This window comes from Schistocerca cancellata, chromosome 4 (genome assembly GCF_023864275.1).
Source record: "Schistocerca cancellata isolate TAMUIC-IGC-003103 chromosome 4, iqSchCanc2.1, whole genome shotgun sequence".
Taxonomy (NCBI): Eukaryota; Metazoa; Arthropoda; class Insecta; order Orthoptera; family Acrididae; genus Schistocerca; species Schistocerca cancellata.
The window spans coordinates 403,228,288-403,256,142 of record NC_064629.1 but is presented as its reverse complement, the minus strand read 5'-3'; the positions used below and the strand labels follow the sequence as shown (position 1 = coordinate 403,256,142).

Below are 27,855 nucleotides of genomic sequence, written 5' to 3'. Positions count from 1 at the left end.
CCAAAGGAATAAAAGGAAAGCTAAAAACAATCTTTATTATAAGCTTTAAGACAAGAGTACAAATAATTGAACAGCTGCAGGTTTTCTCCATCTACACATCTACATCTGCATCTGACTCTACAATTCACACATAAATTTTTAGTAGAATGTGCACAGAACCCCATACAAACTCTCTCTCTACCATTCCACTCCCAAATAGGACATGGGAAAAATGACCATCTAAATCTTTCCATGTGTGTTCTGATTTCTCTTACTTTATTACACTGTTAATTTCTACCAATGTGTTGGCATTTGGAGGAGAAAGTTGATTACTGAAATTTCATGAAAATATCTTGCTGCTATGAAAAAGTCTTTGTTTTAATGATTGACATTCCATGTGCTCGTTACATCCACTATGCTCTTTCCCCCAATTTCATGATAACGCAAAACAAGCAGCCCACCTTTGAACTCTTAATTTCCTCTGTCAATCATATTTGATGAGGATCCCACACCACAAAGAAATACTTCAGAAGAGGACAGACAAGCAACTGTAGGCAGTGTCGTTACTTTCTCTGTCCCATCTTCTAAGTGTTCTGCAAATAAAATGCTGTCTTTGGTTACTCATCCCAGCAACATTTTCTTTGCTACTGTTCCAATTTTTGTTGTTTGTGATTGTAATCCCTAAGTATTTAGTTGATTTACAGTTTAACTGAAATTTAATGGCATTTTTTTAGTACTACTCATATTGTGCACGATGCTGTCCAAATGAGCAAAGACTGTTTGTTCATGGATATATAGCCACTAAACAGTAAAATCTGTTACTGCATGTGTTGAAACCTAAAAACTATTATGTGAGTTTTAAGTCTTAGCAAACCCAAATAATTATATCCGCTCCTTTCCATCAGCCTTCACCCATTTTCAAGACAGCTTTCTTTATCAAGAAGTATTCTGTGCACTGAAAAAGACAGTATCCCTATAACTGAAGTTGCAGACAAAATACATTGTTGATCAACACATGTGTAACCAGCAAATGAAAAGATTTTTATAGCTGCTATAAAATGAGTTAGAAAGTGAACAGATACTGACAGTGCGTCAGTTCTATGATACCATTGAGACTTTTTATAATACTTGTATTGAATGTATTTGTGAATTATGTGAATCATTTCTGAGACCTTTTCTGGAACCTTTTCAGACAAAGGAATGAGTCACCATAAATGAAACCATCAGCTGGATTAGTGTTCAAAAATTCTACTATTTTGTAAATTCTAGGGTCAGAATTTGGCTGTGAATTGGGGTGGGGCTGGTGGTGTTGGGGAGGGCAAGGGGGGGGGGGGGGACAAAGTTTAGTGATAACATATATTCCGTATATTCAGTAATTAATGCTTTGTGATCAGGTGAAAGATACAGACTGAAGTTCGAAACAATAAAAGTCCTGGTGAAATCATTCTTGTTAGACTCCATTCTGTGGGCTTTTAGAATTTGACACTTAATGAATATAAAATTTAGCACAGTTCACACCACTAAAAACTACTGTTCAAGTACCAGGAAGCCTGTATGGACAATTTCAATAAAAGAGTGATAAATTTACATCTCAATTCTTTATCAAATATTGCTATGAACCTTCATAAGTGGTATGTTAGATTAGATTCATACAAATAGTAACAATCATCATTCACAGAGATACCGCCCATCTGTGCAACTAAATGAAAAGCAGTTTGTTTTATTGCTATATGCCTTTTGCTTCTTTTATTCATGAAATATCTTCAGTGGCCTGTAATACAAGGTTTTTTTAATACATATAATACATGCATTATGTAGTAATTACAATATGTTACCATGTTACATTTTGTAATGTTTTTCAGATTAGAAACAAATTTTGTAGTGCAGATTTAATGAGGCTAAATTATCATTGATACTTACAGTTTTAGTCCAGATGTGTGGTCCCAAAGATGTGTTCATTTGGTTCCCATGCTCCAGCTGGCCAATTTCTGGCATTTTTTCATCCACATTTATTACAACACATCACTTGCATTTTTCATTTTTTTTTTTCATTTTGTGATCAACATGTGTGTGTCTACAGTGTATAGTGTTGCCAATTGTCTCTCTCTCTCTCTCTCTCTCTCTCAGAGAGAGAGAGATTGATTAATTATTTGCTTGGTTTATTTTTCAGATTTCTGTTTGTTATTGTTGTAGTGGCTTACAGGGTGAGTAATTTATATTGATTTAGTCATTAAATACTTTCTTTTTCACTGCAAGTGCTCTTTGTATGTGAAAGTTTTCTTGTAATGTCAGGAGTTTTTTGTTGTGATTGTTCACTCTAATAATTTTCATGTCAATTTCATGTTACATGGTTAACAACCATGTTTTATCAGGTGTTCAGCAAAGGTAGAATGGCTATTTTCCTACTTCCAGCTTCTTATACGTTTTTTATACCTAGTTTTGAAATTCCTGCCTGCCATCCCCATATATACAGATTCACATTTTTGGCATTCTAACTGGCATATGCCTGCTCCTTTTTATTTATCTGGTTTGTCTGTTGTTGTTGTTTCTAAATGTGACCGGTATGTGTTTTTTGTTCTGTAAGCAATGTGCAATCCCTGTTTCTTTAATGCATTTGTCATACTGTGTATTGATTTGTGTTTGCGAGTTAAAGTTACCATCTCTTTTGTTAGACATTTCAGGAGGGTTACTGTTTTGTGTTTGCAAGCATGCTGAAGTTTCTGTGGGATGCTTTGGCACTTGAGTTCTCTGCTAGTTTTCAGTTTTCTTTAGCTGCAATTTGATTTTTTGTCCAAGTCTGTACTATATGGGTGTTGTAACCCTTGTTTGTGGTGGTGGGTTTTATTGTTTGTGATGCTTTTTCATAGTCTTCTTTACTGAGTGGTGTATTATTTAGTCTGTGGAATATGTGTCATAGAGCTGTTAATTTTTGATTTTGTGGTTGGGTGATGAAGCATGTATAATTGTACCTGTGGCTGTTGTCTTTCAGCAAATATCAAATGTGTGCTTATTGCTGTCTCTCTTTACTCCACATATCTGTACAAGTAAACAATTTAGTATCCTTTCTCTATGATGACTGTATCAAAGATTGTGTTTTCTATGTGGTTGATGAATATGTTTGCCTATGTTCCAGACATTGGAGATCCCATTGGAAGCCCATCTTTTTGTAAGTAAAATTTCTTTTCAAACTGAAAGTAATTTTGGGATGTCATTGCTTTGATGGTTTTGGTTATTTCATTAGTATTGTCTGAAAGTAGTTTGTTGTATGTCAGTATGTTTTCTTCAATTTGTTTTATTGTGTCTGCAGTGGGTATTGAGGTGTACATGTTCTCTATGTCAAAAAAAGATGAGTAATGCTGTTTGTAGAATGTGTACGTCTTTTATTTGTGTTGTAAGTTCATTTGTGTTTTTCATTCTTTTGCTGTTCTTCATTTCATAATGTTTCATTATGATTTTGTTCATATGTTTTGCCTTGTTGGTATGATGGTGCATGCATGAAATTAATGTTAGTCCTCAATGGAATAATGGGTTTGTGAACCTTCAGTTGGCTTCTGAGTGTTGGTGCTTTTGAGTTCTCCTGTGTGATCTCTTGTTTTAGTTTCTCTGTGAGTATGTGTTTGTTGTCTTGGAGGTTGTTTTTCATGTAAAACATGCTGCTGGATCAGATTTCAGTGTTGTGTTACTGTTACAGGATATGAAATCTTTAGGTTTTTCCCTATATGTTGTTCTTTATTATCAGCTCTTGTGACCATGATGATGTTAGATTGTAGTATTTCTTTTAATTTCTTAATGAAGATGTTTTCTGTTTGAATTTTTCTGTTTTGCTTTTCCTTTGACATGGTGATTATGCTGTTTGTTTATTTCTTCACTAGTTCCAGTATTAGCCCAATATTTACAGTGTTGTTTTTCCATTTCTTTTCCTCTGTCAGGATGCTTTCAGTTTCTACAACCAGGTTTTCTATGTAGTTGTTATCTATTTTTTTTTTGTACTGATGATGTGTTTGAGCCCTTTCTCCAATAGCTGCATTTCTCTCTCTTTTAATTCAGTATCTGCAAGGTTTATTAGTTTTGGATGAAATCTGCGGTTGTGAGTGTGTTGTACTTTGTTGTGTTTTGCTTTCTGGTTATTTTTGTCACTGAGTGTTCTGATTTTTCCATTTATGTTTGTTCCGCATATACTGCAGTGTTCTTGCTCTGATGTGATCAATTTTTTTGTGTTATGTTGATCACCACTGTTGGGTTGGGATGACAGGCAGGAATTTCAGAACTAGGTATAAAGAACATATAAGATGCAGTAAGAATGAAAATAACCATTTTACCTTTGCAGAACACCCAATGAAACAGACATCAACCATCCAACATGGAACATAAGATGAAAATTATTAGAGTGAACAATTTCAACAAAAATCTCCTGACATTTCAAGACAGCTTTCACACACAGAGAGCTCTTGCAATGAAAAAGAAAGTATTTAATGACCAAATCAATAGAAACAATAACTCACTGACCACATTAACCACTAAAAAATAACAAACAAAACTCTACACACACACACACACACACACACACACACACACACACACACACACACACACAAAAGCCTCTAGTGCTCCCACAAGGATTGACACACATTCATGTCCAAGTGATGTGTTGTAATAAATGTGGGTGGAAAAATGCCAGAAATTGGCCAGCTGGAGCATGGGGACTGAATGAATGCAGCTCCAGAACCACACTTATGGACTAACAACACTGGAAATCATAAGATACACCAAAAATAATTTAACCTCATGAAATTTGTGCTACAAAAGTTGTTTCTAATCTGAAAAACATGACAAAATATAATAGAGTAACATACTGTAACTACTACATAATACACTTGTTATATTTATATAAAGAAACATGGATTACACGCCACTAAGAGTGCTTCATAAATAGAAAGAAGTGAAATGCATATTTTGAAGCAACTAAGGAATAGCAGAAAACAGAACAAATGACAACAATTATCATGTTTATATGAACAATAATTCTGTCTTGTCCTGACTTTTACTCATGGTTTATATCCTTGTTGGAATCTGAGGTGCAAAACATGGCATATGCACCCAGCTAGCGTATCTTATTCCAAATGCATGATAAAAAAAAAAATATCCTATCTCATCAGAGGCAGTACCACCTATGAATGCAGCCATCATGTGCACAATACAGTGTAACTTTAGCACAGTCTTGTATGATGGATGTATCACGAACTAACTGCCTCGCCGCCCCCCCCCCCCACCCCCCCACCATCGCCATGGGGTTAGCCCAAGCCGAACTGTGCCCAAGAGCACAGTTGATCAACCAATAGCAGAACATGCGGCTGAGCACAAAAAACCTGGATAACCTCCCCCACTCCAAACAAATGAACAAAAACACACACACACACACACACACACACAAACACACACACACATTTTGGGTTAGTTAGCTCCGAAGAATGACATTGTCTAAAAGCTTGTCAATGTTTTCAGTCTTGTTTATGTATTTATTGATGATTCATTGCCTCATCTGTATGGCAAATTGTTATGTTTACTCTTTACATTATATGTACACATTATCATGTTAACATATGCTTTAAACAGTCATAAAGTTGCAAATCCATGCCAGTCACAAGTGTTCCCAAATTTTGAGGTAAACATGCACATACAAATATGAACACATTATATTAATAGTTTATTAATCAACAATGACAAAACTAAATACTGATGAGACTCTAGGCTTGTTACTGTAGGAGAAAGTTTTTAACAAAAACATTTCATTAATGTGATGCACGAATTAAGCCATGTGCCTAAAATTGCTACTATAATCAGCTATAAGCTGAATGCTCACTCTGTGTACCTTACCTTTCAGTGAAATTATTTCAGCCTTAACCACAAAATCTGTTTCAGCAAGTTGTTGTCTATAAACACAATTATGAGAAGGAAGTGCAACAACTCTGGCCTGCTTCTCTGAAGTTAGCACAACAAACTGACGATCACCAAACTGGTCCTGCTGTCCACCAAGTGTTGGAGACATTCTATTGTTAGATGAGGATTTTGTAGGTGTTTCTGTAAACAAACAAATATTGTGTTTAGTTTACAAAAAAGTCACATAAACAATATTATGCAGTTACTCTGTAATTACCTAGAGTAAGAAACTGTGTGTGAAATAAGATGTTGAAACTGTGATGATATTTTTCCACTCATTATGGGTCATTTATTTAAATAAGTTAACAGCATTCTTATGGTGGTAAGTTGTAGTGTTCTGCTGAACACTGTTATGACCACTGGTGGTGGAAAGGCCCATTGGTGAAAAAAACACACAATATCACACAAAATGTTTTCTTCCCACGACACTGAATGTGTATATCAGAAGGGCATTATTATTATTATTATTATTATTATGTTTCTTTAGCTGTAGGATTACTCCACATTTCACAATTAAGTGTCTGACAGAGGGTTCATCAAATCACCTTCAGACTATTTCTCTATCACAGCAAAAATGAACACTTAAATCTTTCCATGTGGGTTCTGGTTGCTCTTACTTTATTATGATGATCATTTCTTCCTATGTATGTCGACACCAACAAAATATCGTCACAAAGGGAGGAGAAAGTTGGTGATGAAATTTCATGAAAAGATCTCACCCCAACAAAAAATGCCTTTGTTGCAACTTGTAAGTCATATCCATGACACACGCTCTCCTATTTCAAGATAATATAAAATTAGCTGACTCCTTTGAACTTTTTCAGTGTCCTCCATCAATCATATCTGATACGGAACCCACAATGCACAGAATTTTTCCAGAAGAGGACAGACAAGTGTAGTGTAGTGAGCCTTTTTTAGTAAACCTATTGCATCATCTAAGAATTCTACCAATAAATTGCAGTCTTTAGTCTGCCTGCCTGACCCCCCCCCCCCCCTGTTCCTACTGAAGTTATTCCTAATTGTAATCCATAAATACCTATTTGAATTGACAGCCTTTAGATCTGTGTTATTTATCACAAAACCAAAATTTAATGTATTCTAGTACTCATGTGAATGATCTCATACCTTTAATTATTTAGAGTCAGTTGACAAAAATTGGAGGGAAGTGTGGAGGGTAAAAACTGTAGAGGGAGAGCAAGGCATGAATACATTAAACAGATTGAGAAGAATGTAGGTTTCAGTAGTTACTCAGAAATGAAGGAGAGCTCTGAGCACTATGGGACTTAACATCTATGGTCATCAGTCCAGAAATGAAGGAGCTTTCACAGGATAGAGTAGCATAGAGAGCTGCATCAGATCAGTCTGTGGACTGAAGACCACGACAACAACAATGTCCAGATTTATAACTTCAGAAGCAGTGTATTGTTGGCTACTCTCATTGGATTTCACAAAAGTTTTTAAGGCTTCTGAAGCCTCAGCCCAAGAAAGGTGGGGCGTAGACATTTCTTCTTCATGATTCTCAGTTTTCTGGTACCTTCTGGGGGTTGAAAACACTTTTTAATACCACATCATTAGTAAGCTCTTCTTCAATAACTAAATTTCTGTTAATGTCAATCCATTTGTCAAGTTCTGCAGCTGAAAATTTGCTCAGTTCATTACTGGATGCAGATTTTAGCATTCATACAATTTCAGAGCAATCAGTTGTTGACTCATCATCATTTACATTGCTTTCCACCTTGCCTTCTTCAACTGATTATGCCACAGTTTTCGCCAGGACTAACTATGCAAATGGCTTATCCTGGTTGAGTGCCTGTAAGCTCCAAACACACATGTGGATTTTCTTGGGGAGAATATAATCACTTAGTAGGTTCACCAGAGACACCAACCACTTTCTCGAACGCCTGGAATCCTTACCCAATCTGTTACCCCTGGAAACCATCCTCGTAACCATTGATGCCACTTCCTTATACACAAATATCCCGCACATCCAGGGCCTCACTGTGATGGAGCACTTCCTTTCATGCCGATCACCTGCCACCCTACCTAAAACCTCTTTCCTCATTACCTTAGCCAGCTTCATCCTAACTCACAACATCTCCACTTTTGAAGGCCAGACATACCAACAATTAAAGGGAACAGCCATGGGTACCAGGATGGCCCCCTCGTACGACAAACCTATTTATGGCTCGCTTACAGGAAGCCTTCTTGGTTACCTAGGCCTGCCAACCCAAAGTTTGGTACAGATTTATTGATGACATCTTCATGATCTGCACTCACAGTGAAGAAGAACTCCAGAATTTCCTCTCCAACCTCAACTCCTTTGGTTCCATCAGATTCACCTGGTCCTACTCCAAATCCCATGTCACTTTCCTTGACTTTGACCTCCATCTGTCCAATAGCCAGCTTCACACATCCGGCCACATCAAACCCACCAACAAGCAACAGTACCTCCATTATGACAGCTGCCACCCATTCCATATCAAACGGTCCCTTCCCTACAGCTTAGGTCTTTGTGGCAAACGAATCTGCTCCAGTCCAGAATCCCTGAACCATTACACCAATAACCTGAAAACAGCTTTCGCATCCCGCAACTACCCTCCCGACCTAGTACAGAAGCAAATATCCAGAGCCACTTCCTCATCCCCTCAAATCCAGAACCTCCCACAGAAGAACCCCAAAAGTGCCCCACTTGTGACAGGATACTTTCTGGGACTGGATCAGACTCTGTGTCTCTTCAGCAGGGATACGACTTCCTCAAATACTGCCCTGAAATGAGACCAAAAGTTCACGAAATTCTCCCCACTCCCCCAAGAGTGTCTTTCTGCCATCCACCTAACCTTTGTAACCTCTTGGTTCATCCCTATGAAATCCCCAAACCACCTTCCCAACCCTCTGGCTCCTAACCTTGTAACTGCCCCCGGTGTAAAACCTGTCCCATGCACCCTCCCACCACCACCTACTCCAGTCCTGTAACCTGGAAGGTGTAAACGATCAAAGGCAAAGCCAAAGCACCCACGTGATTTACCAACTGACCTGCCTACACTGTGAAGCCTTCTATGTGGGAATGACCAGCAACAAACTGTCCATTCGTATGAACGGACACAGGCAGACAGTGTTTGTTGCTAATGAGGATAACCCTGTGGCTAAACATGCCTTGGTGCGTGGCCAGCACATTTTGGCGCAGTGTTACACTGCACGGTTTATCTGGATACTTCCCACTGACACCAACCTATCAGAACTCCGGAGATGGGAACTTTCCCTTCAATATATCCTCTGTTCCCGTTACCCACCAGGCCTCAACCTCCACTAATTTCAAGTTGCCACCCCTCGTACATCACTTGTCATTCAACAACATCTTTGCCTCTGTACTTCCGCCTCGACTGACATCTCTGCCCAACCTCTTTGCCTTTACATATGTCTGCCTGTGTCTGTATATATGAGGATGGATATGTGTGTGTGTGCATGCAAGTGTGTACCTGTCCCTTTTTGCCCCCTAAGGTAAGTCTTTCCGCTCCCAGGATTGGAATGACTCCTTACCCTCTCCCTTAAAACCCACATCCTTTCGTCTTTCCCTCTCCTTCCCTCTTTTCAGATGAAGCAACCTTGGGTTGCGAAAGCTTGAAATTTGTGTGTGTGTTTGTGTGTTTTTTTATTGTGTCTATCTACCAGTGCTTTCTTGTTTGGTAAGTCACAGCATCTTAGTGAGGCAGACAATTGTTATTGATGAAGTGCCATGCCAAACAGTTCCACTGTTTCTTGAAGGCATCCAGCTGTACTGTCAACCATGCCAACCCAAAAATTCAGGAAAATTTCTGATGCTTGCTGGACTATCGATCTACCACATTATCAAGTGCCTCATTATAATGGCTTCACTTTATCAACTGTTTGTCAAAGAAGTGCTTTTAACTGTATTTCAGTCTTTCTATGAGCTATACAATAAGCCACATGCATTCAAAACAAACAAATATGTAAAGTTGAGGTTATGGTAATCATTTTCAACAAGCTGTTAATTTCAGTTAGTCAGCAATTTCCTATATACATTAGTAGAACATATGGCTCCTTATGCCTTGTGTATTACATGTGATATTTAATACCATTTGTCATCAGAAACTAATAATGGTTTGTGTGTCAGCAAGCTTTATGTGAACAGAATCTCAGGCCTAAATAATATCCACATGCAGCACACAAAAAAAAGGTAAGGCTTCAAAGTGGTACTTTAAATATTTGGAAGTGTAAAATATCGTAGTTCACAAAACAAAAAATATAGTATGCTATGACTAAAATATCAATGAGTCACACATGGAATTACTTGAATTGGACAAAGACTGAAGACAGATGCCAACTATCCCACAAATGCCTACTTATTAAATTTCAAGAACCAATATTAACTGACAGATGTAGTAATCTGCAAACATTCCCCAATGTATTGCTCCCATAGGATAAGATTACACTAATTCCACTGTGCATAAAGAGATTTGTGCACTCATTCTTCCTGCGCTCCATATGGGAATGGAATGATTAGAAACTCTGAAACATGATAAAGTAGAAAATATTTTCTGGCATGTACTTCATAGTGGTTTAAAGAGTATATGTATATGTAAATGTATATAAACAGAGCGTTGTTTATTAGTTGCAGACAACAAATTGTATAAAAATATCATCTATACCAAACAAGGCAGAAATCAATGTGGAAAACCAGTGTATATTTTATAATCCTAAATAAATATTTCAAAACAAATGAAGAGGTTGAAATAATTTTCATTTTTCAGATTTCAAAACAAAGACTGCAATAAAAACTCAATAAACTGGATGACACACAAAATACAGAACATACCTTTCCCAACAGCCTTTACAAATCAAACTTTGTTAACAAACTTAAGAACTTAGTTTAGATAAATCATTCACACTATTAAGAATGAACAATTTTCACCTTTGAACCACTCACATTGCTGTCTGTGTCAATGGGGAATCCTGTATCTAATCCCAGATTGCCATCTTTACTTTCCTTTATCACTTATTGTTACAAAAGGTAACTTTAAATCTGTGACTTCCTTAGGGGACTACAACTTTCTGGTAGTCCATTAACCACTCTGCAACATGCTGTATCAGTAAGTACTTCAAGCAAATTGAAGTAACATTGCACTAACATTTACTTAAAGGAATGGATGCTTCATGACTGTTTACATATACAGAAATAAGGCACAGTATTAGTCTGTATGAATTCAGATATCTGTTTAAATCACATACTCCACCTGGTGCCTGGTGTGGCCAGACAACTTTTTGATCAACAGGTATGAACTGCATCTGATCCTCAACCACAGTTCATGCATAATATGTGTTAATGTAATTAAACAGCTTCTTAACACACATCAGCAGGTAAGTTCACATCGCTGATATCTCATCAAATTTCTATATTAAGAATGTGTGTGTGCGCGTGAGAGAGAGAGAGAGAGAGAGAGAGAGAGAGAGAGAGAGAGAGAGAGCGCGCATGCGGGAGCACGTATTCTACACACCCAAGCACATGGGCAGATGCATGCACATGTGCATGTTGTTACAGCAAACATTTTACTTTCCAGAACACATGCAAAATTTTACACAACATTACAGAACTAATATTTAGTTGTTTTACTTACTTATTTTTTCTCGCCCATCTTTATTCTCGTCGCGCCATGCTTCATATGAATATGGTATAAGTGCACCATTACAGTCCAAAAATGACATCGTTAGAATACATCCCTTAAGCCGAAAAATTGTGCCTGTGTACAGAAATTAGTTTTGTTAAAATTTCAAGAGCTCAGCATTTTTGACATAAATTTTAAAATCCAATGAGCATTGTTTTGCAGATTAAAACAAAAATATTTGGCAATTTGTGTAGATATGTACTAATAATAAATCACATAAAATAAGACTGATAAGGATGAATAACACATTTATTTATACTTCCAACATAACTGCCTTTTACTAGAAGTACATGGTTCTTGGAACAGGTACAGAAAGCATTATGGTTATCTGATATTTTTTCCCATTTAGTTTCCGGCTATGTCACTGGGGTTCAAACTGTGATCTATGAAATATGTCAGTTTAGTTAACTATAAAGATATCAGATAAATCATTAGAATCTCTCTATTTCCTGTACAAATTGATAAATTCATATGACCTTGATGGTGACAAATTATTTGAAGTTCAGATTTTCACATCATCACAATGCTTGAGATTAATGCTGACAAACCATAAACACTCTCTTAAATACTCTACAAATGTCTTGTCCAAAAGAGAGGTGTGATGAAAAGTCTCGTTGACAGAGCCAGACGGATTTGCATGCCAGAGTATCTAGACGCCAAATTAAAACATCTGAAGCACGCTTTTGAGAAAAATGGCTACTCAAAGAAAGAAGTAAGCAGAATTCTGCACCCAAACAACAAAAAGCCTAAGGACAAGCCCGAAAAACAATGGAAGAATACAGTCTCTCTCCCTTTTATAAGGAAAGTAACGGATCAGACTGGAAAGATTTTAAGTAAACATGATATTAGACCTGTTTTTAGACCAACGAAGAAAATTTGTCATGTTCTCCGGTCTGTAAAAGATAAACACGCTCCTCTATCAGCCAGTGGTGTATACAAAATTCCGTGTACATGTGGAAAAGTTTATATTGGAACAACAAAAAGAAGTGTAAATACACGGTTAAAGGAACACACAAGTCTTTGCCGATTAGGAAAAACAGATAAATTGGCAGTAGCAGAACATGCTTTTCAGTCAAGAAATCATTAAGTGAAGTTTTCCGAAACAAAAATTTTATCTACGATGACAAACTATTACCCACGGCTTCGTAGAGAAGCAATTGAAATATATAAACATAGGGATAATTTTAATCGGAAAGAAGAGACCATGAAACTTAGTGATATTTGGACAGTAGCACTACAGAATTGCTAGACAGTTTTATCCGTGATGAGATCACGATCGATAGTTAAGTTTTATCTCTGACAGAGATTATCTCTGCATATCACGTGTAACTCTGGCCACGCCCACTTTCTACGATATATAAGTCGCTCTCAGACGTCCGACCCGTCAGTCGGCAAGACTCACCGTAGGAGAAACACCCCTCTGAAGATTTCCAGCGCAGCTCTGGATGAAACATTAAGAGCTGAAGAGTTTCATGGACCACGACCTTACATTCCGGAAGGTTTACCAGAACAGTGGAAGCAGCAGAAAAAGTGTGCAGAAGAACCAGTGATAAAAAAGACTGACAGAAACATGCAGGTGAACTGATATACAAGGTTGGTGCAAAAGTTTATAGTGTTTTTGTTGTGCATTTTGATAGTCCGGTTACTATGGTTTTAGTTAACGACTGTCTTTTTTTATTTGTAGTTACTTTCATTTTGTCATTTGGAGATAGTGAGCGGAGCTGTGGGTCCTAGAAAATGAAGTGCCAAGTGGAGAGATCTGAACATTTCTGACATATTCTTCTGTTTGAATTCAACAGAGGGTGACAGCAGTGGAAGCAACCAGAAAATTTGCACTGTGTATGGAGATAATGCCATTGGACAGAGCACAGCAAGAAAACTGTTTTCTTGTTTTAAGGAGGATGATTTTGACATTATTGATTCTCATTGTTCAAGAAGAACTATCATTTATTGTTACTGGTGATGGGAAATGGTGCCTTGATATTAACATAAGGAAAAGAAAGGAATGGCTCAGCCCAAATAAAGCTGCAACTCCCCATACAAATACCTGTGCACACAGATAATGTTATGCACCTGGTGAAACAGCGACAGTGTGGTTTACTACAAATTTATTCCCGGTGACAGTTATTGTCAACAACTGAGACATATTGCAGATGCAATCCCAGAACAACAATCAGAAGAATGCATGAAGTGATGCTACTTGAACATAATCATTTTGAACACTCATATGACACAAGACATAAATAGAACTTTATGCTCACCTCTCATCACTTAAAACTGCATGCTCAGAATCCTCAGTATATAGCAACAAAAATTCACAAAACAATAAAAGGGTGTGACATAATGAATATGAAGATAAATATTTTAAAATGCAAGTTACATGATTTTCTAACTGGACGATGCTACTACTCTGTGAAAGATTTCATGAAGTACGAAGTGATACTTTGAGCTGGATCCCTAAAATTGAATAAAAATTTATATAGTTATAGTAGATGCAAATACTGTAAGTCTGACAAATTTCAAATAAGTAGACACTCCACAAAGTATTATTGTAAGTGTGACAAAATTTTAAATAAGCAAATTGTAACCTTGACATGTCTCCTGTACATCAGACACATGTTCTGAAACTGTGCACATTATGAGATGAATAAAACACATTACATTACATGATGACTGCTCACATTCTGGTAGAATGACAAAAAATGCTATGCAGGAGTTGGGTTGGGAAGCACTTTTGTAACCCACTTATTCACCTGATTTTGCATCCTCAGATTTTCACCTTTTCCACACTCTATTGAACAACCTTCAAGGAACTTCCTATCCGGATGAAAATGCTCTCCATACTTGGCTTGATGAGTTCTTTGCTTCAAAACGACATTATTTCTACAGTCATGGAATTGAAAAGCTGCCCCAGTGTTGGCAGGTTGTTGTAAATAATGAAGGAGAATATATTATTAGTGATTAAAGCTTCTGTTATGTGTATCTATTGTACTTATTAAACTTATGGAAAAACTCTACGAACTTCTGCACCAACCCCATAGTGAGGAAGGAAATTGCATAGAAAAAAATGCATTCCATATATAGTTTCAACAGAGAACAGAGGAAGAAAAACAGGAATACACTGAGAAGAATGTGGCCAAGAGAGTGGTACCAGGGAAGAATTGGATATGGATGGCAGAGTGGACAAAAATGACAGGAGAGGATGGTGAGATAAATAAGAGAGTTCTCTATGGATGGTTAAGACTAAGAAGAAACGCATTATGGAAAATGTAGGTTGATCAACAGAGAAGCAAAGAAAGTTGATAATGTACAGAAAATGAAGGCAACACGGAAGGAATGTTCTGAAAATTTACTAAAACACAATGTAAATATACATGAGGAGGTATGTAGATGTCGAGATGGACCTAAACTGGACTGAAGTAGTGAAAGTGATAAGGTCATGAAAGGAGGGAAAACACCTACACTGGATGAAGAAAATGTCGATGTGGTGAGAGCAGCTGGCACTGCTAGAGTGCAGTGGCTCTATGGGTCATGAGAACAGTAGAGGAAGAAAGGAGGACACCTGAAGACTGGAAAAAGGAAATCTTACAACTAATCTGTAAGAAAGGTTACAGGAAATTACATCAAAATTACATGTGAATTACTTAGATGTATTCAAGCTGCCAAGGTATTTGAGAAGAGCCTGGAAAAGAGAGTATGGAAGATAGTTGGAGGAGGACAGAGAGGAACAAAATGGATTTAGACCAAGAAGATCAACAGTGGATATAATTTTTAGAGTAAGGCAGCTCCAAGAGACACACAGCTTACATGGTAAAGCGCTACTAAAGGTGTTCCTGTACAATAAGGAGGATTATGACACCATGAAGAGAAACAAGATCTGGGAACCCCTTCATAAAAGGGGAATTTGAAGGCTGACTATGGGGAGAACAAAGGAAATGTACCAAGAAAGTGAGAGTTATGTAAAAGCAGGAGGAGAGGAGACAGACTGATTACTGCAGAAACATGGGCTGAAGCAAGGGAGTGCACTATCCCAACTACTTGTCATCACTGATTTGGAGGAGATAATGACAGCAGTAGCAGTGTGATTAGTAGATGAAAATGTGAAAGCAATGGTGTTTGCTGATGATTTAATCGTGTGAGGAACTGGAGTAAGAGAGACACAAGATAGGCTAAATATATGAGATGCAGTATAGATCGAAATTTAATGAGAAGAATTGTAAAGTGACAGGAATAAGAAGAGAGTAGCAATGGACATAAGTATGAGATGGAAAGTACTAAAGAAGCTGAAAGTTTCAAGTATGTGGGAAGTGTAACAGAAGACAGTGGCAGGAATTATGACGAGATTAGTATAAGGGGAAGGCGAGCACATGGATTCTTCTAGAGTGTAAGAAGACTGGTATGGGGCAAGGATGTACCACTAAAAAGCAAGCAAATGTTATACCATGCATATTATGCTCCAATACTCACTCATGCATCAGAAACATGGGTCATGAAGAAAAGGCAGGTGACCAGGATACAAACTTTTTCAAAGAAGCATGACAGGACTTACTAGCAGAGTAAGGAATGAGAGACTGAGAGAAACAGTGAAGGAGAAGCCAAAGCAAAGAGACCACAGAAAAGACAAGATTAAGATAGTATGGACATGTTGAAAGAATGAGAGTTGTTAGGATACTAAGACACACTCACGAAATGACAATAGGAGGCATGAGACCTGCAGAAAGACCAAGAGATGGATTGTTAGTGTGAGAGGATGTGGGAAGAAGAGGGGAGAAGACTGGGACAAAGTGGAAAGAGAAACATGGTTGGAGGACAGGAGAGGCTTATGTCCCAAACAGACCCAACAAGGAGTTGGAAACTGTAGAAGAAGAAGAAGAAGAAGAAGAAGAAGAAGAAGAAGATGATGATGATGATGATGATGACACAGTTTGTTATGAAAACTGAAAAATGAGTGAACAAAGAACTTTATTTTATAACTTCCCTAACAACTGGAAGCTGTTGGAAATAGTCTTACTTAAGATTCTTACGGCTTTTGTAAGGGATCTTGGGAACTTCAGGAATCTATCAAAACAGAGTAAACTTCATAATGACTACCACCACCAGGAAGTGCCAAAAACTTCATATGTCTATTTAATTTGGCACGCAAGACAAACATATTTTAATCTTGTGAGATACTTAGATAGGAAAAAGTTTCTTTGATGAGTTGTGCTGAAATTACAACGAAATACAATACTCTATGTGATCAAAGTATCCGAACACCCCAGAAAAATACGTTTTTCATATTAGGTGCATTGTGCTGCCACCTACTGCCAGTGATTGCATGTCACTTGTGTCATATGTCTGTATGTGAGATTTCCATGCTCATAAACATCCTAAGGTCCACTGTTTCTGATGTGATAATGAAGTGGAAACATGAAGGGACACGTAAAGCACAAAAGCATACAGGCTGACCTCATCTGTTGACTAACAGAGACCGCTCACAGTTGAAGAGGGTCATAATGTGCAATTAGCAGACATCTATACAGACTATCACACAGGAATTCCAAACTGCATCAGGATCCATTGCAAGTACTATAACAGTTAGGCAGGAGGTGAGAAAACTTTGATTTCATGGTCAAGCAGCTGCTCATAAGCCACACATCACACCGGTAAATGCCACTCAATGCCTTGCTTGGTGTAAAGAGAGTAAACATTGGACGAATGAATAGTGGAAAAATGTTGTGTGAAGTGATGAATAACGGTACACAATGTGGTGATCCTATAGCAGGGTGTGGGTATGGCGAGTGCTCGGTGAACGTCATATGCCAGCACGTGTAGCGCCAATGGTAAAATTCAGAAGCAGTGGTGTTATGGTGTGGTCGTGTTTTTCATGGAGGTGGCTTGCACCCCCTTGTTTCCTTGCATGGCACTATCACAGTTCAACACAACTGAGCACTTGTTAATAATGCACAGCCTGTGGCAGAGTGGTTAGATGACAATAAAATCTGTGTAATGGACTGGCCTGCACAGAGTCCTGACCTGAATCCAGTAGAACACCTTTGGGATGTTTTGGAACGCCAACTTCATGTCAGGCCTCACCGACTGACATCGATACCTCTCCTCAGTGCTGCACTCCATGAAAAATGGAGTGCCATTCCCCAAGAAACCTTCCAGCACCTGACTGAACATACGCCTGCGAGACTGGAAGCTATCATCAAGGCTAATGGTGGGCCAATACCCAACACCATATCGAATTCCAGAATTGCTGATGGAGGGCGCCACAAACTCGTAAGTAATTTTCAGCCAAGTGTCCGGATACTTCTGATCACTCAGTGTACATGCGATGTCTGCCTTTCATGCCCAAAAGAACAGACACCACTTTGATCCTGCAGCCACTATGAATTGAAACACAATGAAATTAAAAGACATCAGCTGCCAGTGGGTGTTGATTTGTATCAATGTAGCAGGTTGAAAATTTGTGCTGGACCAGGATTTGAATGCAGGTCTCCTGTTTATCAGGAAGATGTGCTATCCACTATGCCTATTCAGAGACAGTAGTCGCTACAACCACACAGACAGCATGCCTCCCATCAGACCCAAATTCTCAGCTCACACAACTCAGTACCAACACATCTGAAAGAACAGACAACACAAATGTAACTAAGGTGATGCTGGCCAATGATCCCTTCAGTGCAGGTACACACCAATTTTGAATTATTGTGGGAATCTGTAAGATGCTGTGAGTAATGAGGCTAATGAGCAGGGGCACTATATCACTAGTTTGTGGTATGAATTGAGAATTCAAGTCTCTCAGGAAGTGTGTTAGGATAGTTCATGTGGTTGTGGGGGGGGGGGGGGAGGATATTAGTGTTTAACGTCCCGTCGACAACGAGGTCATTAGAGACGGAGCGCAAGCTCGGGTGAGGGAAGGATGGGGAAGGAAATCGGCCGTGCCCTTCCAAGGGAAGCATCCCGGCATTTGCCTGAAGCGATTTTAGGGAAATCACGGAAAACCTAAATCAGGATAGCCGGAGACGGGATTGAACCGTCGTCCTCCCGAATGCGAGTCCAGTGTGCTAACCACTGCGCCACCTCACTCGGTGTTCAGTTCATGTGGTTGTGATGACCACTGAGTACAGTATTCCTATTTACAAGCATATTCAGTGATTCTGTAATTGCCTTATGGCCACTGGTTTGCTGTCCTACACTAATTGAGTCTACATCAACATCCACACTCACAAGCCACCTGACAGTGTGTGGAGTCAAAAAGTTCGGGTGTGTTTGTCACTAGTAGGTCTAAGAAGCTATCTTCATGAGGTGTTTCTCTGGTTAACTGCTCAAGATAACTGTCAGGTAAGGAACTTTAAACAATTTCATATGATCCTCCATCCCTACTATGCATCTCAGTCACTTGAATCTACCATTCTATAGCTGTTAAGTTAAAATCTCCACCCAAAACTATAACATGACCAAGAAATTTATTCAAAATATTCTCCAAGTTTCACCTCAAATGTTCTGCCACTACCGCTACTGAGGCAGGGGGTTTATAAAGATCCCATGACCCTGTCTGATCCACCCTTAACACTTATCTCTGCCCAAATTATTTCTCATTCTGAATCTGTAACAATATCATTAGATATTATCATGTTTTTTTATTGCTATAAACACATATCCACCATCTGCATCCAACTTATCTCTGAGGTAAACACTGCAGTCAGAATTTAGAATTTCATTGCTACTACCTCCAATTTCAGCCAGCTTTCTGTCCTAGTTAGTACGCAGGCACTGTTATATTTTAGAATTGAGATTAGCACTGGTACCTTTCCTAGATGCTCCAGTAGTTAATTAATACTGTATTAACATTTTCTTTCTCCAATCTTCTATGACAAATGCTACTCTGTCTGGACTCAGAAGGATCTTATCAGGTCTGTGGAGCGACTTCTCTAACCTGAAAAACCCGTATGTAGACACCATACACACTCTGCTACCTAAGTAGCCACTTCCTGCATGTAGTACACACCTGATCTTTTGTGGGGGTACCCTACAATAATCCACCTGGTAGCAGAGGTCAAGAAATTTGCATCTGATACTGTCACAGAAGCATCTGAGTCTCTGGTTTAGACCTTCCACTCTACTCCAAACCAGAGTGAGTGTTCAGTTCTGGGAATGATGATGCAAATTGATAGCTCTGCTTCCACTCTGCCAAATCAGCCAGTTGCCTGTAGGAACCAAGGATGGCCTCTGAACACAGGCAGCAGGCATCATTCATACATACATGAGCCACAATTTGCAAACAGGTGCACCCAGTGTGCTCAGTCCCTGCCAGGAGAGTCTCCTCCACACGAGACCCCCTCAGCATGCAAAGAGTGATGGCCCTCTTTCCCAATCTGTCTGCTATTTGCCTGAAGGGTTTGATGACCTATCTAGCATTGGAGCTCCCAGTGACAAACAATCCAATTCTCTGAACTTGACCAGACCTCTCAGGAAGATCAGCCCCAGTCCCAACAGGTGTGACGTGCTGTGCTGGCTCAGACGTACTTTCTGCTGCAGGCAATACTTCAGGAAACTGTTGACTGGAGAGGATGTGCCAATTGGGAGGTGCAGTGGCATCATGAATTCTAGTTGACACCATAGGCTCCAGAGATGCCAAAGAATTCATCCCGGGTGCCCCAATGCCACTGCAGCCTAGAGCAGCAGCCTGAAGCCTGTCAGCTGTGGCCAACATAGCTTTCAGCTATTTACAGACAGTGACCTACTCCCCCGGCACCTGTATGCAACAGGAACAGTACCTGTCCATCTTTAATCAATAAACAAGAAACTGAAAACAAGCTCTGGTGTTTTTAGATGGCACTGAAGGTGGTATTAATAGAAAAAGTCTCAGAATGAAAAGTTTTAGCTGCTGTATCAACACTGAAGTCAAGTGCATGGCACACAGTTAGATAATTAACCGAGAGTACCAACTGGTTGCTCTACAGTGTGCACCCAGTCTACTTGACTGGTGCTGTAAGCTGCATAAATATATACTGCTAAAACTATGACACACACAATATTTTAAAAAAAGAGACCAAAGGCAAGTTCTGGTATCTTTTAGATGGCACTGAGGATGATGATAATAAACAAAGTCACAAAATAAAAAGCGCAAGCTGCTATACGAACACTAGCTCACTGAAGTCGAGTATATCAGCGGCCTATGCTACATAACATTGCTTATGTTGTTTAACACATTGATTAAATTTGAGCCTAGCTGCACCAACGTGAGTTTGGTGACCATAATAGTCAGTCAGCAAACCACAAATATCAGGAAAAGTAAAATTACTTGGATCATACAGTGGGCGTAATTTTTGCCCCACTTCATACAATTTACTACTGGAAGATAGTGAGAGAGCATGACCTAAATCGACCTCCAGACCCGTATTTGCCTTGTAAAAACAAGAAAATAGTGGAAGATAAAGCAAGTAAAATGTAGCTTCTGTCTATTGTTAGTTTTGCAGCATCTATAACAGCAATGTCTGCAGTTAATGTTGGGATTCCCACTGTTTTTCTTGCTGCTGCTGCTGCTGCTGCTGCTGCTGCTGCTGCTACTTCTGTGGCTGCCACTGGATGTCCCACTGTTTTTGCTGCAGTAGTTTAAACTGCTGCTGCCACAGCTTTAAAAACTTGGGACTCATGCTTCACTGGAATAATAGTTGCATGCCGAGAAAGTTCTCATCACCACTTTTATATCATACTCTCTATAGGCAAAACACAGTTTATGACAACTTGCATTGGCTACAATGTAAGAGACTAGTGTAACAAAACAGGCAGGTCCAAAGGTAAATGACAGTACAGTTTGTGAAGTTAACAGATACCAAAAAGGAGTTCAGAAAGTAGAAAATTCATCTTAAGTGTATACAACAATCAAGGGAGCAATCCAAATCACAATCATAAATCAGGCCAGGTCAAGACTCCACTATTCAATGACACATAATTGAAGGCTTTGGAGACTAGTGAGAGACCAACTAGTAATAACCGGGCCACAGTATTTCATGGTAAACACTCATCAGAATGAGGAGCCACCTCATGGGGTAGGTGGCTACTTGGGCTAGGCAGGGAATTTGAATCACCACTACATACTAAATAACATATCTGCTATGTTATCTGTACTCAATGAGTATAATGATACAAGGGATTCTTCAGCAAGGGCAAATTTCACCTGCTGCAGTACCTTAAAGACTGCGTGTAACAACGTTTCAGTACAATAGATTCAATAGATAAACTGATCTGCCTTAGGAAAAATTACACACACAGAATTGTTAAAATCTATCACTGAATATTCCAAAATAATACTTTTGACCATTTAAGCTGTCATAAAATGTGTGTTTAAAACATAACTTCAAGTACAAGCCACACACCGTCAGGTGGCTTGCGGAGTACGGATGTAGATGTAGATGTATAGTTCATTCTGTATCTCAGTAAATCAAAACTAAAGTTGGGCTTTGCCACTCAGTTGGGTTATATTTCCAGTTTCAACTTTAAGTTGTGATCGTGTTTTATCCCACATGAAGAGTCACTAGATCATGCTTCATTCAAAGCCGGAATGGCCTCACTGTTCATAAACTACTTATGAAAATTTATTTCATGTGAGGGTGAACAATGGTGTGTAATCCCCGGGATTCTTGGGCAGACAAGAACCTATACACCTGATGTGATACCTCATCACAAGGAGGCTTTGTTTTGGGATGGTTTTGTATGAATTTCTTGTCAGCCTCATCAGCTCTTGGAGGATGGTATCAATCACATTCAGATATTGTCTTCTTTCTGAAACACAATATACCCATAGCTGGTCTATAAAACTGTAAGACACACATCCTGTCTGGTCCACACAAAAATTTCTGGCATCTTGAAGTAGTCTGCCTTCAGATTTCCCCAAGAAAGGAAACCATGATAGCTTAGAAAAAAAATATCCCCCCTTCTCCCCCATTAAAAAAATTTACACACACACACACACACACACACACACACACACACACACACATACACACACGAGAGAGAGAGAGAGAGAGAGAGAGAGAGAGAGAGAGAGAGAGAGAGAGAGAGAGACCATTAAGTCCTGGCTACTCCTCCAACATCCAACAGCCTAACTACCATTTGTCACTGACAAGTTGTTGGCACAAAGCAAAACAGAAAATTATAAAGTCAAGAAAAAGGAGAACTATATTGGACTCACTGCCATGGATATTATACTAATGACAGCAACTGTTTTTGTATGGAATCCATTTCTCCTCCTCTCTTATGAATCACACCTGACACGAGTCGCGCCAAACCATCAACAAAATGGCATGGCCTCCAGTACGCACCAAAAAGTCTGCAATCAGAATTCCTCTTCCCGACCAACGCTCTCCCACAAACACGGCAGGCAGCCAGCCACAGCAATGCCACAGTGCCCTCTGGCTAGGCTGAGAAAACAGCAGAGCGTGAAGTGGGAATTTCAAAAGGAACACGCTACAGACAAGGAAGAAACGCAGAGAACCAACCATGACATTTCATCACGGTTCACCCAGCATTGGTCTCTGCTTCAGTTAGCTGCTACAAATTATTAACTTGTGGTTTCCATCACCACTAACCCAGACAGAACTTTGATTATGGATACATGTTTACTGGGTATGTAGTGCTACGGCATCTCAGTGTGATTCACATCTTCAATGGATCCTGAAATGTGGCTGGTTGGATTGGCCTCCCAAGCTATCTGATGCAGATCCACCTGGTCTTTGCTTTTTTGTTTTTCATTACTGGCACCAACTTTAGGTTTGAAGGATGATGAACTATGCTGGATGATGTCACCTTCACTGCAATGTTGGGTTCTTCAGCTCGTGCATCAATCTCACTAAGAGATTCCCAAGATGAAGCAATGTGCACACTGCTATGTCTACTGGTCTTGTATGGATGACAATGTTGCACAAATGGTGCAACAGTGTGCTACTTTCATTCAAGGTACACAAAATGGCCCTACTCTAGTCATTCTTGCTGTGGCCTGTGCCAAAACAGTTGTGGAACCAAGTTTGCGCTGACTTTGCAGGCCCATTGTTGGGGTCCAGGTGGTTAATCACTGTGGACTCTTCCTCTAGCTTCCTGTACATTGCCCAGGCAAATTACAATGGTAGCCACAGCGGGAGCCTCAGAAACAATCTTTGCAACAGAGTGTGCACCCCATGCACTGGAGCCCATCAATGGTCTCCATTTCACAGCAGCCAATTTCAGAATGTTTTGGACACACAGTGGCATTATTCATTTTACTACGTCCCCTCTCTACCCAGCCTCAAATGGGCTAAAATAATTTGTTTGCACTTTCAAAGTACAAATCCTCAATGCCTTAGGGTCTGCTAAATCAGCTTCAGCACTAAGCTCCTTCCTAGCTTCTTAAGTGTCCACACCCATCAGTGTTTGGAGCCCTCAGAGGACACTTCTAGATCACCCGTGCCTGCCGCTGGAAAATGAAGCTGATGCAGCCACACCATTGCTTGTGGGGGCCTTGGTGTGGACTTGCACATTTGTGTAGAATCCAGGGTGGATCCATAGGTCTGTGGCAGAACGGCAGGTGGGACAGGTGGTTTTAGTGGCTGCAACATGTGGTATTCAGTGCCGATAATGCAACCAACTTTGGTCAGCAGCCTCCCACATTGAGAAATCCTCCTCACCACCACCACCACCACCACCACCACCACCACCACCACCATCACCATCACAGGCACATCATAGCTCTCTCCATTCCATGGGCTTGGAGTATGGCCACCTCGTCTGTTCTTCTTACAACATGTGGGATGTGCCCAAAGAGGCTGATATGGCTTCACCATCAGTAGAATAAAAAAAAATATGCTGCATTCCACAGGGATGCTTTCACTTCCAGAAATCTCTAGGAAAATGCAAGAAGCTCCAGATCCACCAATGGTGTCACTGGTGGCCCCAGACATCTCTAAGGAGCCTTCCACAGTGGTCAACCAGTCCCCAGCCACTTCTGACATGTCACCCTACCACACACTGGCCAGGCAGGTACTGGACCTAAGTCCTGTTTCAAAAGGGGAGAAGTTCAATAACACAGCCAGACATACAAATGGAAGATACAGCCATACAGACACACAGATACAGACATACAGACACATTTAATGCTGCGCACATCCAGCAAGTACACCCGTAAGATGGAACACAGTCACTATCGCAAGCCAGTCATGAGAGCTCTTTTGACAGGCAAATATAAGGCCACCCTATGTAGGTCTCTTCCTCACTATGCTGTTCTTTGACTTGTATCTACCTGTGATCTCTCAATGCTGTGTGATTGTTTACATTGTGTATGGTGCTATGAATTATGAACTTGTCATTTACACCACCGGTAGTCTATATGGAATTTTGATGATGTGTTTATTGGCTATGTATTGCTTGGACCTGATACAACCAATCTGAAATCATCTCATATTAATTTGTATTGTGATTCAGATAAATACTTCACCAAGAACTATTGCTGTTTGGTTCATAGACTAATAGACAATTTCACATTATTGTTAGAAAAGTTATTTGTCTTAGTGGAATGCTGTTGGTCCTAAGGTAAGGTTAAAACACTTTTTATTGACCTGGTTCTACAGGAGTTGTAAAGCAAAATTAGAGGACTATGACAGATAATCACCATGAAACAATGCATAGCAGAGTGTGACTGTCAATGTTGAGTATGCACAAATGTCAATACATCATTAGATTCTCTACAGTGCTTCAAATACACCAAACAGATTATGAGCCTCATCACAGACTGTGGGTACTGAAGTCTCCCTGTAGAAGAAAAGTGCAGGAGAGCTATGTGCACCATAAGGCCTTCATTGCCACAAAGCCTCCTGTAGCAGGAAGTATAGCAAGTATAACATCATCCTCTACATTGTGGAACTTTAACAAACATTAAGTTAAAATGTATTTGTGAAGTAACTGAATACTGAAACTCAAAGCAAGAAGTTGACAACCACAAAGATGCTATAAGCCAGCACAGTGTCAAAGACAGGGTCAATTGAAACGGGCCTCATCCCATGTCCCTCCAAGTTCCCAGGTGCCACTGCCATGTGGCCTCATTATAACAACAGACACATCAGACAAGTAGTTCTAGTGTATTGTCAATTGACTTCACTATGGTATTGTGTATCTGATGCTATAGGGTGTGTCAAGCATTACTAATCCGTTACCACTACTTACTCAGCTTCAGAGTAAAGTTGTCAGGCTGACAAGTGTTTAGGTTCTTGTTGTGCACCAATACACAGTTCTTGGAGGTGTTCACTGTACTACTGTACACTACACTACTGTCTTCAAAGTATTCATTATTACTGAATCTGAACAGTATATCTACTCTTCCATAGCAGCTGAGTGGACTTGTCAGATCACCAATACCGCATAGCACAGTTGTTACTTGGATGCTATATCTTAGAAACAATTTGGCAACAGAAGTATCAAAGAAAATCACAGACTATTCTAAACTGCCATCCCTGGAGCACTTAATGAAAGCTAAGTTGTGCCTTTATTAATAAAGTGTTTGTGCTTTACTTGTTTATTCTGATTTCTCTCCTTTTGTTGCACATAACAATATTTTCTATAAACAAAACATAGAAATATTCCTCATGCCAGCAATTTCAGTTTTAATAGATGTGTCCATAACTCAATGTTGAATTTCAGAACACAGTATGTGTTTTGACACCTTAATTTCTTGAAATTATGTCTCCTCCATGTATGCAGAACACTCCCTACAGTTAACAGTGGTGTCAGGAGATTAATGCACTATTCCCAGCTTGCGAATAGCTCATCCACTGGTTGCCTTTTGCTGAAGCTCCCCTGTCTGATTTGTACAAACTGTTTTTAATGGATAAAAAACAGCTATCTTTAATTATTATTAATTAGTATCATTATAAATAATTTTATAAATGTCTACATAAAACTAAAAAAGAAAGAAAAGACATCCACAGTGGCTACATGCTTACTTTTAGTTACAAACCCCTGAGTGTGTGTGTGTGGGGGGGGGGGCATATGTTATTTGCGATAACCTCTGTTTCTTTGTTTGTTGTTGTTGTTGTTGTTGTTGTGGTTGTGGTGGTGGTGGTGTTGGTGGCCTTGAGTCTGACTACAGGGTTTGATGCATCTCTCCACTATACTCTGTCCTGTACAAGCTGCTTCATCTCTGCACTGCACATCTACTGCAACTAACATCAACTTGAATTTACCTCCTGTAGTGCCCCCTCTACAATTTTTACCCCCTCAATTCCCTCCATTATGAACATTATTAGCCTTTGATGCCTAAGGATGTGTCCTATCAGTTGATCCTTCTTTTCTTTTAATCAAGTTATTCCACAAATTTCTTTGAGTTTCAGCTTTGCAGTTTTACTTCCATGAGGACATACTAAAGAAATGAAAGCTTATCAATAATACACTTAACATGAGAAAATACTGATGAGACGTGCAGAGGGAATTTGCAATGTAACTCGATAAGGATTGTATTTTTTTAACTGCCTTTAAAAGCAAACTTTTTCATCACTCTTAACAAAACAGTTTAGCACATAAAAACAGAGACTTTTATTTTTAATTGGAATAGACTACTATCTGCATGGTGCTGATGTTTAACATAATAAAACAAGTAACCTTAAAATACAGCTTCAAAGTTTGAAAGTGTTAAATTAAATAAACATCATTAACTACATGGTTAACACACAATTACAGAAGAATACTAACCGCAAGGGCTGACAATAACAGGCTGTGTAAGTCTTGTCTCTCCTGCAGGTGGAAGATTAATTGTTATAGTCAGAACAGATCCTAGACTTGTGCCAACCCATAGTGTGGGAGACGTCGTCGGGTCTGTACAGAAAAAAAGAGGAAACATACTGTTTACGTGCAGATATAATATTGTTACTTTATACATACATAACACTTGCAAATAAATAAATAAAAATAAAAAATAAATCTACTATTTCTGGCATTGAATCACTCAGGTCAATGTCTGGGAATTAAGTTTGTGTATTTAAAATCAACATCAGAAAAGATGTAGCAGTAGCTCAGTTTGACAAGGAGAGTGAATAAAAAAATTGAACACAGAATTTTTGAATGAACCAACCCCATATTCATGAACTGTTTGTAGCAAAACTACAGGAAACTTAATTTAGGATTACAAAATTGAGATATGAACACTTTCTTGGTTTGGTTTAATGACTATCTGTGGGACATATAATAAAAGGCTCATGTGAAAGCAGACATGAAGCATTTTCCAGATTCACAAGAAAGGAACTGAGAA

The 27,855-nt window shown here is 39.2% G+C and overlaps 1 protein-coding gene across 3 annotated transcripts in view; it reads right to left on the bottom strand.

Moving 5' to 3' along the window:
* The window catches only part of LOC126183238 (syntaxin-binding protein 5), a 976,467-nt gene that overhangs the window by 99,045 nt on the left and 849,567 nt on the right, over positions 1–27,855 (bottom strand). For all 3 annotated transcript variants that reach the window (XM_049925028.1, XM_049925029.1, XM_049925030.1), the window contains exons 16-18: positions 27,300–27,422; positions 11,550–11,672; positions 5,854–6,057 (exon numbers count right to left, since the gene is read on the bottom strand). In XM_049925028.1, coding sequence (XP_049780985.1) covers positions 5,854–6,057; positions 11,550–11,672; positions 27,300–27,422 — 450 coding nt within the window. The remainder of the gene's footprint in view (positions 1–5,853; positions 6,058–11,549; positions 11,673–27,299; positions 27,423–27,855) is intronic.